At 44.6% G+C, this 16,150-nt stretch overlaps 1 protein-coding gene across 1 annotated transcript in view; it reads left to right on the top strand.

Moving 5' to 3' along the window:
• The first annotated feature begins 229 nt into the window (after window positions 1-229).
• The window catches only part of BCAS1 (brain enriched myelin associated protein 1), a 35,706-nt gene continuing 19,785 nt past the window's right edge, over window positions 230-16,150 (top strand). Inside the window, 8 exon segments of the mRNA XM_088175226.1 lie at window positions 230-303; window positions 394-469; window positions 8,282-8,335; window positions 8,338-8,387; window positions 8,389-8,588; window positions 10,717-10,735; window positions 13,643-13,795; window positions 14,760-14,804. Of these exon segments, the coding sequence (XP_088031352.1) occupies window positions 235-303; window positions 394-469; window positions 8,282-8,335; window positions 8,338-8,387; window positions 8,389-8,588; window positions 10,717-10,735; window positions 13,643-13,795; window positions 14,760-14,804 (666 nt within the window). The 5' untranslated portion in view covers window positions 230-234.

The following is a 16,150-nucleotide window of genomic DNA, read 5'->3' as shown; positions in this document are numbered from 1 at the left end:
GCAGCCAGTTTGCCTCCACAAACAAGAAAAGTTGGTTGCTTTGTGCCATTTTTGGGGAGCAGCTGTGAGCCCTGAGCACCCTGGGTTTGGATCAGGTTCCTTGGGAAGGCAGGTGGGATTTCAGGGGTTTGAACAGCCTGGCCCCATTGGCTGTCTCTTAACCACAATTAGGCAGTGAATTCATATTAATGACATAAAAAGGGTGATTTTGGTGTTTTTTTTCTCCCAGGAGCTATGGGGAACACCCCGAGTGTGCCAGAGGATGCTGAGGATGACAACACCTGCACAGTGAAGAGCTACCAGGTGAGCAACCCCATCCCACCTCCCCTGGCTGCTGCCAGGGCCATTTCCACCCCCTTGGTGTCCTAAAAACTCTGTTCTTTGTTATTTCAGCCTCTGCCCGAGTCTCCTGACAGTGTTCAAAATGGATCTGTGGTGTTTGCTGGTTCCCTGGCACTGAATGGTGAAGGTAAGGACTGGGAAAGGGGTTGGAAGTGCCCTGGGAAGGTTTGTACTGAAGGAATAATAAATATGAATGCATGGCTTTGAATTAGGGGATGTGCCCATGTTTCAGCTCTCACTTGTAAATGTGCTTCTGCAGAAGCTGGGAAGTTTAAATGCAACAAAAAAGAAAAAGAAGGAATTCTTTCCAAAGTTCTCTGGATGCTGGTTAATAGTTCTGGGGATTTGGTTCTGCCCTGACCCCCCCAAAAATGGATTTACAGAGGGAAGGGTTGGTTTGGTGCTGGTCCCTGCCAGCTTTGTGACAAACTCTGCCCAGGTTCTGGGGGAATTCCTGGTGGGATTTGTGTCTCCAACAAGCCTGGGGGGAATTGTTGCTGCAAGGAGCCCAAATTTAGGCCCTTGGAAAGGACAAAATGCAGCAGTGGCAGCAGCAGGAGGGGGATTATGGACTCTTCTGGAGGTTTGGGGTTTCTGGGGGACACCAGGAAATGTTTTACAAGAAGAGAACAGTTCATGTGTTGGACAGGGCTAAAAAAAAACCCATGTCCATGATAAAGTCCTAGAAACCATCTCTGCATTTTTCTATGTGAACCCAGATTTCTGATCTTCTCAGCAGCAATTTCCAACAACTGAAATTGTAGAGAAGCCTTACTCGTGATAGAATCCTTATCCATCTGAACATTTCCATCTCATTCTCTCTTTTCTGGTCCTGTGGGGCATTGCTTGGACTTAAAACATATTGAGCAGCTCTTTATTAATAACTAAATATATATAGGGAAAATTTTTCTGTCTTGTTTTAAAACAGTGATTGGCTGGGAAAAGCACCAGAGAGTGGCAGGAATTAAAGCTGCAGTGAAGTTGTGAAATCAGAATTATATTTGGCCCCTTCTGATCCTCAGCTGAGCCTTAGTGAATATTTAATGTACAGAAACCATCCTTGCTCTCATTTTGGAGGCTGCAGCCCTTCCTGAAGAGAGCAGGGTCCATCTAAAATCCCCAGGGAGAGCTTCATAACAAAGTTCAGCTATTTAACAAAATTCAGCTATTTAACAAAATTTAACAGAATTCAGCTCCCGAGCTCAGATTCTAGAGAATTTAGAATAAAGCAGAGTAATTTATTCTTTCCCTGCACACGAATGAAATAAATTCAGTCCCTTTAATGGATGAACTGGGTGTGGGACAGTTGATGGGGTGTGAGGAAAGCATTGTTTGGGAGTTAATCCCATTTCAGCCCAGTTTGGGTGGGCTCACAGGGGTTTGCAGCTGAGCCCCCTCCCAGCGCTGCCACCCCAAAATCCTGCTGTGAACTGCATGGCCTGAGCATTAAAAATTCTTTTCCAAGTAGTTCTGAGAAGTTATCGCCACAAATTCAAGGGCAGTCGCTCTCATCCACATCCACGTGGCTCTTGTTGTTTTTCAGCACCTCTTGAATTCCAGCAGCTCCACCCCTGCTCACAGCTCTGAAACTCAGCCCCTCTCGCTGTCACTCCAGTTTCTTTTCTTTTCGGAATAAATAAAACCCAACAGTTCCTCTTCACCCTTACGAGGAAAGAAAACGCTTTATTATTTCAACGCTGAGAGAAATATTTTATGATTTGTTGTTAAGAGAATTCGCTCACTCTGTCACAGGCACTTGAAAAATCTAAATTTAGGTTCAAATCATCAAAAGCTGGTGTGGGGATGTGCAGATGGTTCTGATAACAGCTCAGAATCTCTGTTCCATGGCCCAAATTTCAGTGCCATCCCATCATAAGTGACTTTAAGCAGTTACCTACCAGCAAAGCTTCTCTCTGTGTTTTTTTTCTGGTGTAAATCAGCAGCGTTCTGAGGAGGAAATAAAAGCCAGATGATTTACACTGCCTGAAGACCTAGAAAATACATGGACATTTTATTCCTCATATGTCAAATGAAGCATATGGGACTGCTTTACTTAAATGGATTACCTAATTAATGTAATTGCTAAATCAGTTTAAGTAGCAAGTTGAGAAATTAAACATTTCTGTGTCGATGTTTCTTGGATTTTAAGTTTTTTTCCTGTTTGAAAAGCAGTGTAACTCATTGAGAGACAATTGAAATCTCCATGTTTGTGCAATGTAATCAAAGTTTTGGAGAAATAAAAGTGATAGAAGTTATCACTAGGGGAAACATAGTCGGTAGTATTTCTGAAATGAAATACTGCAATAAATAAATAGCTTTTTTGGGGGCATAAAGTGAGGATTTTGGATGGAGCCAGAGCTGAAAAAAGGGAACCTTTGTATGCTTTCAGCAATAAAAGCACTCGGTGAGCAACAGGTGAAGGGGCAAGGTCAGAGCTGGAGTTTTGTGTCTCTGATTTTCACTGCACAGAGCACAAATGCAGCAGGGGCACAAAGCAGGAACAGTTCCGTGTGGGGTTTGGGTGGTAATTCCATGCAGACCTGCTCCTAAAACCAATTACAAAGGAGTTAAAGAGATGACAAAAGAGAAAAGTTGAGTGAAAATGCAGCTCCTTTGTCCCAGAGGATAAATCCCATTCAGCAACTCCTGCTAGCAGCCAGAACCCAACAGAAATCCTGATTGCAGCAGCTCCTGTGCCTGCAGGGCCTGAAATGTGAAATATTTCAGGGATGTTTTTAGAGAATGATCGTTGCTGTTCTTTCTGCTGGCTGCTCTCCCCCTGTTTCCATTAATTCCTGGAAACTTGTGGGTAAATAACAATGCAGGTGAAATTAGTGAAACAAGATTATTGGAGCACAAACTTGATTTGCAGGGAATGGTAGAGCAAGATGGCAAAAGGATATTAGTGTATTCTTTATTTTATTTTTTTTTTTTAAAGCAGTGGCAATGTTTTATTTTGGATTAGTGTTTGGTGCAGTAGTTCATTCAGGGCTGGCACTGCTGGAATTCCTGGTGCCAAATTTTGCCTTGTAGCAGCCAGAACCCAACAGAAATCCTGATTGCAGCAGCTCCTGTGCCTGCAGGGCCTGAAATGTGAAATATTTCAGGGATGTTTTTAGGGAATGATCGTTGCTATTCTTGCTGCTGGCTCCTCTCCCCCCTATTTCCATTAATTCCTGGAAATAACAATGCAAGTGAAATTAGTGAAACAAGATGATTCTTGGAGCACAAACTTTATTTGCATGGAATAGTGGAGTAAGATGGCAAAAGGACATTTGTGTGTTCTTTATTTTTTAGAAAAAGCAGGGGGAATGTTTTATTTTGGATTAGTATTTGCTGCAGTAATTGATTTAGGGCAGTTGTACCCCCTGTGCTGCCCTGCACTGCTGGAATTCCTGGTTCCATTCTAATATTAGGATTCTTGGAGGAAAAAAAAAAAATTATATTTGCATGGAATAGTGGAGTAAGATGGCAAAAGGATATGGATGAATATTTATTTTGGATTCATATTTGTTGCAGAAATTCATTCAGGGCTGTTGTACCCCGTGCTGTCCTGCACTGTTGGGATTCCTGGTGCTAAATTTTGCCTTGTAGCCCTTAATGGTTTCTTCATGGCCATTAAAATATTTTCTCCATGATTATCTGAAGATCAGGGGAGAAAAAAAAAGTGTTGTGTGGCTCTAATGCCATGGCTGAGCAAAATATTTGTTTGTGGCTGGCTTGTACTCAAAAGAGAGGAATGGGATGAGCTTTGAGGTCCCCTCCAACCCAAAGCATTCCATGATTCTGTGATATTGCATTAACCATTGATCTTCTCTATTTTTTTCCTCCAACCCAAACCATTCCATGATTCTGTGATATTGCATTAACCATTGATCTTCTCTATTTTTTTCCTTAAGTCAAGGAAAAAAAAAATTGGTCTGATTTACCAAATTCCAGAAAAAAAAAAAATTCTCCTTGAGTGTTCTCTTACAGAAGAGGGACTTCATGCAGCCACGAAATTTCCTTTTTAGCACACCCTGCTGAAGGGAAGGGGAAAGGGAGACAACTCTTCTGGAGTGTGACTGCCTTTTGTTAAAGAGTTGAAAGGCAAATGCCCGAGCAGCAGTAGCCTGAGATGCAGTCTGGAAATTGTGTATTGATTTTCATTTCAGAGCAGCTTTTCATCTCAGCCACAACGAGCAGCTTTGATCTGCTCAAAGACCTGGCCTAGAATTTGGGGTTTTTTTTGCTTATCATTGAGATTCTGCCTCTGAATTGGGGAATAAATCTGGGGAAAAAAAATGGCACTCGTGTGTCTTTAAAAACAAAAATATCGTGTGCTTTTCACCCAAATATTGGAATTTCAAGGCTTTTCTCCCTCGGTTTGTGTGCCTGTTCAGTGCAGCTCAGCCCAGCCCTGGTGGGATCTGCTGTGCCTCTGGCTGAGGCTTTGCTTGGAGCAGCTGGAGCTGACACAACACACACGGAGCCCATGGCAGTGACATTGTCCAGGGCTTCCATTCCTTCCATGATAATCAGAGATAAAAGGAGCTCCACAGGCTCACGAGCTGCTGCTTGTTTAGCTGGTTTTCTTAATGCTGAGCTTACATCCCTATTTTTGTGCTGAAGCCACTTTTCCTGTGGTTCATTTGTTATCTGTTACATAAAGCAGAAGTTCAGCATCTCTTACAATTCTTTTCCAGTGAATATTGTTTCTCCTTTCTTTAGCTGGGGAAGTGTTTTTGATTTTTGCTTCCTTCCCAAGTTTCCAACTATAATTAGAAGTTCTTTTTCAAACATTATTACAGGAGGCTCAGGAAACTACAAGAGATCCTTAGTGGCCCCAGCTGAGTATCTCAATAGGTGCTGGAGTAGCTGTAATTTGTATTTTAACTGTGCCTGTCAGGACATTGAAACTGAAACTGGTGCTCATGAAATATCCCAGGAGGATATTGCTGGCCAAGGATTTCTGCCAGTGGAGTTGCTTCCTCACAGGAACAGCAGAGGAAGAATCCAGGAAATAAAATTCTCACGTGTGGCCAGAAACTGGGAATCTCTTTGCCTGCCACAACAGGTTGTGCTCAGGAGCTCTGGTGCCCAAAACATGAAGAGGGAGCAAAAGGCACATTAAAAATGAAACAAGGGGAGGAGCTGGGAGCCAGGTCCTGGCAGCTGTGGGGTGCTGGGGTAACTGTGGGGTGCTGGGATAGCTGTGGGGTGCTGGGGGAGCTGTGGGGTGCTGGGGGCAGCTATGGGGTGCTATGGCAGATATTTGGGTGAAGTCCCTGCAGGTGATGCTGGCACATTCCAGCACTGCCCCACTGCAGCCCCAGCACAGGGAGGAGCTGGAGCTGCTGGAGGAGGCTCCAGGATGATGCCAGGGATGGAGCAGCTCTGCTGGGAGGAAAGGCTGGCACAGCTGGGATTGTTCACCTGGAGAGGAGAAGATTTGGGGTGAGCTCAGGGTGGCCTTGAAGGAGCTGCAGGAAAGATGGAGAGAGAGGATGGACAGGACACGGGGAATGGCTTCAAACTGCCAGAGAATAGGTTTAGATTGGATTGTAGGAAAAAATCCTATTTTCCTAAAGGGTGCTCAGAGAAACTGTGGCTGCTCCTGGATACCTGGGAGTGTCCCAGGCCAGGCTGGACAGGGTTTGGAGCAGCCTGGGACAGTGGAAGGTGTCCCTGCCGTGGCAGGGGTGGGGTGGGATCGTCCCCAAGGTCCCTCCCATCCCAAACCATTCCATGGTCCTGGGCTTTATGGAAAATCCCACTTGCTGCTCATCAGGACCAACCCGGGCTGTGGTGCAGTGGGGACACTCAGCCATGGAATGAAGGTTATGGAAAAAAGAATCTCCTGGCTGAGCCCTGGGCTCTGCTCTGCTGCTGGTGTTCCCAGGAATGTCCCAGGATCCCTGGGTGCTGCCATGGGAAGACACAACCTGACACATCAGCCCAGGACCTGCTGGTGTTTTGTGGGATTGTCCAGAATCCCTGGGGAGGTGGGAAAGGAAACTGGGAGAATTTTTCTGTGAAAAGCCAAGGAGTAGCTTTGAAAGCTGGGAGCTAAAATTGTTCTGTTTTCCTAATCTCAAAGAATTTCAAACTGAAGATCTGTGCTGTGTGGAAGACGTGTTTCAGTCAGGAGTTTTGGTATCTGGGGTTTTCTTTCTCTTAAAGGAAAAAGTGAAAGGCATAATATTGACTAGACTATTACAATTATAATTTGAAATCATTTCAATTTTGCATTGAAACTGACAATTTTCCTGTTTGAATTCAGCAAGCTGGTTTGAGCCTGTCAGTTTTCCACAGTTATAATTAAATAGATCTGAATTCATCCTTGAAATGTGGTGATGACTGACAGGGAAATCAGATCCATATTCCAGTCCAAGTAAGGAGGAGAAGCTGAAGCTCAGGGGGAGCTGTGAGATTTACCTCTGACAAGACCCTTTATTATTGGGGTTTCACACCACATCATGTGTGGTTCTGCCTCCCAGCCACAAAACAGATCCAAGCAAGATTATTTTTCTTTTGTCTCTTGTTTCTTTTGTCTTGTGTAAAGCAGGAGCTGCATTTTCCTGTCTGTGAATCCCAGACCAGGGATTTTCACCTCAGCTGTGTTATCAAAGAACCATTGTTTTATAAAATCATAAAATATACTTTTAAATCAAAAGGGTTTTTGCATCTAAGGTGTGATGGCCACATGTGTACACACGGAGTGATTTGTGTGAGTTTTGGGGGAGGAAATGTGATTCTGAGCCACAGTTTGTGGGTAAAGAGAAGAAATGTAAAATGTAAAGAGAAAGATAAGGATAAGAAACCTGACTGGGATGTGATTTCTCAGTATTCAAATCAGGTTTAAAATAACCCTCAGGCGAAGGAGAAGTGCAGGTAGGAGCTGCACTGAGGAGAGCAGGCAGCAAGGCGAGGAAAAATGAATGAAATCAGTTCTGACTGCACAGAGTTTGGTGAGCCAGGAAATGGGATCAGTCCTGCTGCTCTTTGTTCTTTTTGTTCCTTTAGTTCTGACAGAGGACAGGGTGATAAATTGATATATAACCATCTCGAGTTTTACTGGGCTGGCTTTTATGGCATATCACTAATTTTAATTTGCTGTCCACTGGGTTGAGGAGTGCCAAACGGGGCTGGCAGCTGAGTTTGACACTGAGAAGGGATTGTGCAGGGGGTAAAACTTGCTCTGATTTCAGTGAGGGATGGCAGGGGAGTGAAATCAGCTCTGGGGGATGAGCAGAGGGGAAAACTTGCACCGATTTCAGGGTGCAGGGAAGCAAAAATCAGCTCTGGGGGATGAGCAGCAGCACCTGGGTCCTGAGTGTGCTCTTCCCCATCTCAGAAGTGGCTCAGCACAGCCTGAGCAGCCGTGACTGCTGGTGCCCCACGGCTGGGGGATCATTCCCTGTGTCCCCACGGCTGGGGGAACATTCCCTGTGTCCCCATGGCTGGGGGAACATTCCCTGTGTCCCCATGGCTGGGGGAACATTCCCTGTGTCCCCATGGCTGGGGGATCATTCCCTGTGTCCCCATGGCTGGGGGATCATTCCCTGTGTCCCTATGGCTGGGGGATCATTCCCTGTGTCCCCATGGCTGGGGGATCATTCCCTGTGTCCCTATGGCTGGGGGATCATTCCCTGTGTCCCCACGGCTGGATGATAACTCCCTGTACCCCATTACAGGGGGATAACTCCTGTCTCCCGTTTCTGGGGGATAACTCCTGTCTCCCGTTTCTGGGGGATAACTCCTGTACCCCATTACAGGGGGATAACTCCTGTCTCCCGTTTCTGGGGGATAACTCCTGTCTCCCGTTTCTGGGGGATAACTCCTGTCTCCCGTTTCTGGGGGATAACTCCTGTCTCCCGTTCCCGGGGGATAACTCCTGTACCCCGTTTCTTGGGGATAACTCCTGTACCCCGTTCCCGGGGTCTCCCCTGTGTTGCAGAGGATGCCCAGGCAGCTCCTGCCCGGGATAATGCCGCCGTTTCTTCGGAGCCGAGCACGGGAGCGCTGCCAGGAGGGCTCTGCCAGCTGCCAGCCCCCGCTCCCTGCTGGCCCGTGCCCGGGGCTGTGCCAGGGCGAGCCGAGGGACCAGCAGCATCTCCATCCCCTGCCGTGCCCGCTCCCGGTGCCCTGGGGCTGCGGCAAGCCCCGGCTGGGGGCACGGAGGGCCAGAAATCCCCGCTGCAGGACACCCAGCTGACGGGGACACCCCAGGGACGCCATGTGGCCACCCCCCAAAGGACAAGCCAGTGACATTCCTGGACAGGATCTTCAGGCTGGAGAAGGGCAAGGGGGGAACACGAGGGTGACCCCGAGGGAGGGCAGGCAGGGCTTGGAAAGCGCCCAACGGGGTCCCTGCTGGGCAAGGCAAGTGCTTCGTTAAAAAACCAATTAATTTCATTTTCGCCCATGGAAACTCTTGGAATGTTGGCGGAGTGGGATAAGTCCATGGGGGTAGGGGAGTGAATCAGTGCTGTCCCTGCAGTGACCACAGGTAACACCTCAAAGGTGTGGAAGATGAACCTGTGGCCGAGGAGGGAAGCTCTGTCTCGTGACTTTAATTTCATTTATAATCCCCCAAAAGGTTTGGGCAACACAGCTCTGGCTGCCGGGAGGAACAGCTGCCAGCTGCAAATGAAAACAAAAATACCTGAAATTAAAAACAGCTTTTTGTGCTTTAGGACCTTGGCCTTTGACACTGGGTGATTCTCTACAAGTTCTTTGGTGTGTTCGTGCCGGTTTTTAAAATAGTCCTGCTCCTCCAGCAATAGATGCTGAATAGCCCATTCACCAAAATAAGGAATATTATGCAGCAACAATGTTTGTACTCCAGCTTATTGGGATGTTTCTAGTCAAGGAAAATTTCATTAGAAATTATTTTACAGGATGAGGAATGTGATCTAAGAAATTCTGGATCTTAACTGAATGAGCACTCTGGTCAGAGGAGCTGAAAGTTAATACGAGTTTAGATTTTGTGCTTCCTGCTGAGTCTGATGTCAGTAAGGGAGTTATAAAATTATGTTTCAGGTAATTAACTACAGCAAAAGGAAGGGGATAATGGTGTAACTCTGAGTTCTGCTGGAGAGCTGGAATACAGGAATTGGTGATCAAATTGAAACTCTGTCTAATGTCAGGAACAGGAAGGAAAAAGCAATGTGTAACTAGCATTTTAATAACTGCTTTTATTGGCCAATTCAGGTTTACAAATAAGAGGGTGATCATTGATCTTTTGAGTAGTGTTGTACTTAACTCATGAGATACTCACTGCTTACACTGCCAGCATTGCAAGTTGCCCTGAAATTCTTTTATTTTTAATCTTCGTCTTCTCTATCTTAGACCTTTTCAAATTTAAAGATCACGTTCCTTGTATAAATGTACACATTGTAATATTTTTCTGAGGGTTCATTTTTAAGAAAAAACAGTTGCATTTTTCAACCCTGCCCTGCTCCCATCGCTGGTGTTTCACACAGCTCAGGATGCACATTTAAAGAATCCATAAAGGCATTCAGCACCTAAGCAGAACAGAGGGGATAATTAGAAATTAATCCTCTGTCCAGGGCACACTGGCACTTCTGTGTTCAGCCTCTTAGAATGAAGCTTTTCAACACCCCCCAATTCCTGCAGATATTTTTGACAATCACACACCCACAAGCCTTCCCCGTGGCTTGCAGGAGTTGTCTCTTTTTCCCACTAAATGCCAAATTCTCGTTTTTGTTTTTTTTTATTTCACTGTCACTGCAGTGACACTGCTTTCATTGACAGAGTGGGGAAGGTCACAGCTGAGGGAATGGGGTGAAAGTCTAAGGAAAGAACAGTTTGGAGCAGTTTTAACTAAAATTCAGAGTAAGACATTGCTGGGACAGGCAGTGCTGTTGGAAGCTCAGGTGAGGCAGAGCTGTATGAGCAAGATCAGGCACAGAGCAGAACCCAAATCATTGTCCCCAGTTCAAACAGGGCAGCACTGCTCATCAGATCAAGATTTATTCCATCAATAACTGCATTTCTTATTAATTCCTGCTGATTTGCAGTTCTGCCCCAGTCCCCCCCTTGTACCCATGGACATCCTGGAGATCCCTGATGGAATGACTTGGAAATCCCAGGCACTGCTGAGCCATGGGTGGGGTTGGGTCTGTCTGGGGGTGTCTGCAGGATCCCAGCAGATTTTGGGAATCCAGGAACATTCTGAGGGACAGGTCTGGTTATCAGAAATGCCTCCACATCTCTTAGGGGTGTTCTTAAAGCTGCACATGGAAATCTTTGAGGACTCACAAAATCAGGGACCACTGTGTAAATAAGTGACAGATCTGCATCACAGGGAGAGGAATTTTAACCTTCTGCTTGAATTGTTGGGCTATAATTTTGTCCTTGGTTCTTCAGATATGAAAAGGAATATATGGTGAGGGCAGAGAAGAGTTAAGCACCTTTTCTGGGGAAAATACATCAGCTAAACACTGCAATGTGGTGCCAAATTTAACTCAATCCCTAAAAACAAAGGCTGGGGCTCTGCCTTGCAGCACAGTTGCCTTCTGTTCCTCTGAAGTTCCAATTCTCCTGCTGGATGGGAGAATGACCAAGCCTAATTTAATTACTGTTACTGTAGTAACTACAAACTGTTACCAAATAATCATACTAAAAATCAAGATATCGCTGCCAACAGCTCCTTTTTTTTTTTTTTTTTTTCTCTCTCTCTCTCTTTTTTTTTTTTTTTTCCCTTTGTGGATTATGACTTGTAGTATCTGTAAATGCTAAAAGCAAAGTTTCCCCTGCACTGAGTGCCCAAGACAAAACAAACAGCGTTGCTGGTGAGTAAGAGAGAGGCTCCACAGTTGTAGCTTAAGAGCTGCACAAACATTCTGTGTTTGCTGAGCCACTCTTTATTTTTGTGGTCTACAAAACTACATTCAGAGAGCAGCATAATTAAAACAAGGCAGAATTCATGAATTCATGAAGCATTTACTATGTAAGCCCAAAGAAAAGATAAATTATATGCCTGAAATGTTTCACTGAGCCGTGATTCATGCAAACAAAAGTGCTGGCAGGAATACATTCTTTTGATATGTTTGGGGTTGTTTTTTTTTTTTTCCTGATGACTGAACTGAAACTACAGTATATTTAAGGTGTTTATTACCCCCAAATTTAGCTTTTCAAAGACATGAAATTGAACATTTACATAGCATCTATTAACTCCTAATACTGATCTTCTGTTATTCCTGGGGTTTCTTTCATTATTTACCCCCAGGGCTTTGAGCAGGGAGCTGCCACAGAGGCTTTTGTGATTTTTGTGGCTCAGCAAACGTGATTCTGTGGGGCTGTGCATTCCGTGTGCCTGATTGCTGTGCTCATGGTCCCAGCCTGTGCCTCCTTCCTGCAGGAATATTCCCATGGGAGCACAGGATGGATCCCAGCCCCTCTCCAGGGCCAGATTTGAGTGATTCTCTGTAGCCAAGGGGAGCCTTGGCTTGGGAATCACAGAGAGGGATCCTGGAGCAGGGCAGGGGTCATTTTTAGTGGGAAAAAAAAGAGAATAAAAATGTTCTAAAAGAACCTTTCCCTGTTCTGGGTGATTAAAAACAGCACCATAATTGTATATAATATGGATTTATTTCTGTTACCAGTGGAAGGAATAGGCTTTAAATGCTTTAAAACTTCAGAGGGGTCAGGAGAGCTGGGCATGGGGTGGGCAGTGCCAGCACTGGGGAACACAGGGAGTTAAAGTGTACCCTGAAATGGGCACACCAAATGGGGGCCCATCTCACTGGGAGGCTGGAGCTCAGGGATTTTGGGATGGCCCCAATTCTCAGGATCTGCAGTGCCTTTCTCTTCAGCGTGCCTTTGTGAGGGAGATGTCCTGGATCAGCCAGAGGTGCTGCAAACAGCTGAGTGCAGCTCTCTCCTGAAATGCATCCCAAAGCCAGGGCTTCGGGCTTGTCTAGAATTCAAAAAAAAAAAATTTTAAATCTATTTATTTCTCTGGATAGCACCCAGCACTAAGGAGTTTGTTGGCACCAAGCACTTGGGCTGTAAATCTGATGTTGTTTAGCCCCACACCAGCCCTCCTCCTTGCCCTGCCTCCCTTGTTCCTGGAGCACGTGGAGCAGAGCCAGCATTTTCCATGGCACCAGAGCTCTGGGATGCCATGGCCACGTGTGTCCTGCATGGGACAGATTGTTCCTGGGGCCACCCTGGGGCTGGCAGCTGCACACAGTGCAGTGTGAGACCCTGGAGCAGCCTGCTGGCCATGCCAGCACTGCTCTGCTGCTTCCTGGGCCAGCTTGGACCACTTGGTGGGTGGGGGAATTGCACAAAGTCCCTGCTGGCATCCAATGTACACTTTAACTCCCTGTGTTCCCATGCCCAGCTCTCCTGACCCCTCTGAAGTTTTAAAGCATTTTAAAGTCTATTCCTTCCACTCTTGACATTAAAAAAATCCATATTATATACAATTATGGTGCTGTTTTAATCACCCAGCGCAGGGAAAGGTTCTTTAGAAAGCTTTTATTCGAATATTTCCCCACCAAAAAAAAAGCGCTGAGCTATAATGGGCTGGTTAGGGAAAAAAACTCCTGATGTACCTTAGACACTCTTTGATGTCATTCTCTCCTGCACAAGGCAAAAGTGGGCCAAAAATGGAAGGTAAATTCAACGTGAGAGTGCCAAACTCTCCAAAACTGGTTCAAGAGCTGTTTTTTTTAAAAACCAGACCCTTGTCCAGGTATCTAAACAGAAAACCTTATAATAATTAAGTCTCTTAGTATTACCTACTTGTGAGCACTGGAAAACTTTCTGGGGCTCTGGGAACTGTAATTCCATGAAGAGAAGAGGCAGCTCCATCTGGTTCAGGAGAATTACTTCGATTTATTGCCTTTTTCCTCCTTTTAATGTGTGTCATGTTTGTGTTTGATAATAATAAAATGTTTCCTGGCGTGGCAAACTAGAGAATCAGAAGGCATCTTTGTGTGGTGCACTCGGCCACGGAGCTGGCAGAGCCCAAAATCTCAGCATTTACTCACATTTTTCACAAGTTCAGCCTTGAAAAGAGGAAAAGTGGGAGTTTGGGGGCTCGCCCTTGTGCTTGTTGTGGCTGAGAACAACATTCCCCCCGAGCAGCAGCAAGTGCTGAATGCCTGAGGAACGAGGGGATGGAGAGGGATAAATGCTGGATTGTTCTGAGCCCGTGGGCTGGCCAGGAATGGTTGGAATTGCTGTTGTGACTCCCAGCGAGTCACAAAAGTCACTTCTGCATTCCACGCGGCAATCGGGCAAGCTGGCACCGAGCAACCTCTGTCCCCCCTTTCTTTTTTAGGAGATCGATGAGTGCACCCGAAAGGAGCTCGGGCAGGACTCTGCAGGTGAGGAGGGCCCGGCTGCTGCAGCACCTGGCGGGGCACAGGTAGAGCAGGACAGTCCCCAGGCAGCTGCAGGACAGGGCTCAGTCATGAGCTTCCTCAAAACTCTGGTAAGTTCTGCCCCTTTCCTTTCCTTTCCTTTCCTTTTCCTTTCCTTTTCCTTTCCTTTCCTTTCCTTTTCCTTTCCTTTCCTTTTCCCTTTCCTTTCCTTTCCTTTCCCTTTCCTTTCCTTTCCTTTCCCTTTCCTTTCCTTTCCTTTCCTTTCCTTTCCTTTCCTTTCCTTTCCTTTCCTTTCCTTTCCTTTCCTTTCCCTTTTCTTTCCTTTCCTTTCCTTTCCTTTCTTTCCTTTCCTTTCCTTTTCCTTTCCTTTCCTTTCCTTCCTTCCTTTCCTTTCCTTTCCTTTCCTTTCCTTTCCTTTCCTTTCCTCTTCCTTCCTTTCCTTTCCTTTCCTTTCCTTTCTTTCCTTTCCTTTCCTTTCCTTTCCTTTCCTTTCCTTTCCTTTCCTTTCCTTTCCTTTCCTTTCCTTTCTCCTTTCCTTTCCTTTCCTTTCCTTTCCTTTCCTTTCCTTTCCTTTCCTTTCCTTTCCTTTCCTTTCCTTTCCTTTCCTTTCCTTTCCTTTCCTTTCCTTTCCTTTCCTTTCCTCCAAAAGTCCCCCATGGGAATTGAAAAAATTGTATAAATTATATAAAAATATAGAAATAAATGTAAAATATTCTGTGTCCTGGACACTGGATGAGGTGAGGGATGTGGGACAGTGCAAACTTCATTTCTGATCTCACAGATCTTTAACTGCCTCAAAGAGTTTCTGCTCGATATTCCTTCTGTATCACCTCTAAAAGTTCATTTTTATTAATTGATTATAAGCTTGAATAGTAAATATTCAATCCAGGAGTTTTTCATTTTAGCCATTGTGCTGTTCTCAAGAAATATTTGCATTGTCATTTTTCCCACTCCAGGGAAGCAATATTTGTATTTTCCCTTTGTGCAAATGAAACCTGCTGATTTCAAACTTATCTTTTGGATCCTTTGAAAGGCTGGGTTGAATGAGTCTTTTTTTTCTCAAATTCTTTTAAGGTTTCCCCAAGCAAAGCTGAAGCCAAAAGTGATTCTGAAGACAAGGTAGGCAGTTCCTGGTTCACTGGTCATTATGTGCTTTTCACACAGAGATTTTCTCTTCATTTTGTTGTGGTTTTTCCCAAGCTGATGTCATGATTTAAAGTAATTTCAAATATTTTTTCCCCTGGATAAATTGAAAAGGAAGAGACTAAACAGTGCAGTTCTTAAATCATCTATTGCAACCAAAATCTGTTGTGTTTTCTGCAAGCTTGGTGATGATTGGTGTCACTTTTGGTTATTTCTTTGACTTGTCCTTAATCTAAAATTTCAGTGAAAACGTTGAGTCCACAAAAAATTCTTGTTGCTCTTAGAACAGTTTTCCTTTTGCCTTGAAAAAACTTTATTAAAAAACAAGGAATAAACCCGAAAAATGGAAGTGTTTTTTTCCATGCAGATATTAGCCAAAATCACAACATTTTGGGGTTTTCTCCTATTTTTTTATTCTTTTATCCTATTCAACGATCAGTCTTTGCAGCACTCTTGGTGAGTACACGAGGGATTTAATTCTGGAGAAATCTGAAAATTATTCTCAGTAATTCTGAATAACTCTGAAAATCATCAAAAGGAGTCTCAGGGAGACTTGAACTCTTTCCAGAGGTGGAGAATAATCTGGTTTAGATGGAAATAATCCGGTTTGGATGGAAATAATCCGGTTTGGATGGAAACAACCCAGTTTTCATCCCTGCCCCAGTGCCAGGTGACTGCTGGTGCTGCTGTAATTGGGACACGAATTTTCTGGGTGGGTTTGGTTTGCTGGCACACCTGGCAGGGCAAATAAATCCAGGTGACTTGCAGGATGTGCAAACTCCTTCCAGGAGATTAAATGGGAGTTCTCTTTCCTGGGAATTCCTTTATCTGATATGGCATTTGTACTTTCATAAAGGGAAAATAGGTTTAGGAGGTTGATTTATCAGCTTCCACGTAGAAAAGCTGCAGATTTTTTTGCTGATCTGAAATAGTGTTTGGGTTTTTTTCCTCAAAAAAAAAAAAAACAAACCAACAAACTTAAGTGTGTTAAAGGTAAAGCTTTGCTATGTGAAGTTTTCCCAAGTTTCCCAAGAATTATCAAGGAATAATCCTTCATCCTCCTCCATGCCAAGTAATGAAAAGGATCTTCCTGCTTTAAACCCTGAGACCTTGAACAATTAATGAATTAATTTCAAGGACATTAATGCAAGCTTGAAATATTTTAGGCAGTGAGTATCATGAATATTCACACTGCCCTTTTCCTAAATAATGCATTATATAAAATGTTTTAAAGTCCCTATTATGCTGCAATAAAAAAGACTGAAGGTTCCTACAAAGATTTATATATTTGCCTGTTTTGAAATGATAAATCTTAAATTGCT

The sequence above is a fragment of the Sturnus vulgaris genome, chromosome 17 (genome assembly GCF_052056855.1).
Source record: "Sturnus vulgaris isolate bStuVul1 chromosome 17, bStuVul1.hap1, whole genome shotgun sequence".
NCBI classification, from domain to species: Eukaryota; Metazoa; Chordata; class Aves; order Passeriformes; family Sturnidae; genus Sturnus; species Sturnus vulgaris.
Note: the sequence above shows the minus strand (reverse complement) of the source record. Positions and strands in the feature narration are given on the sequence as shown.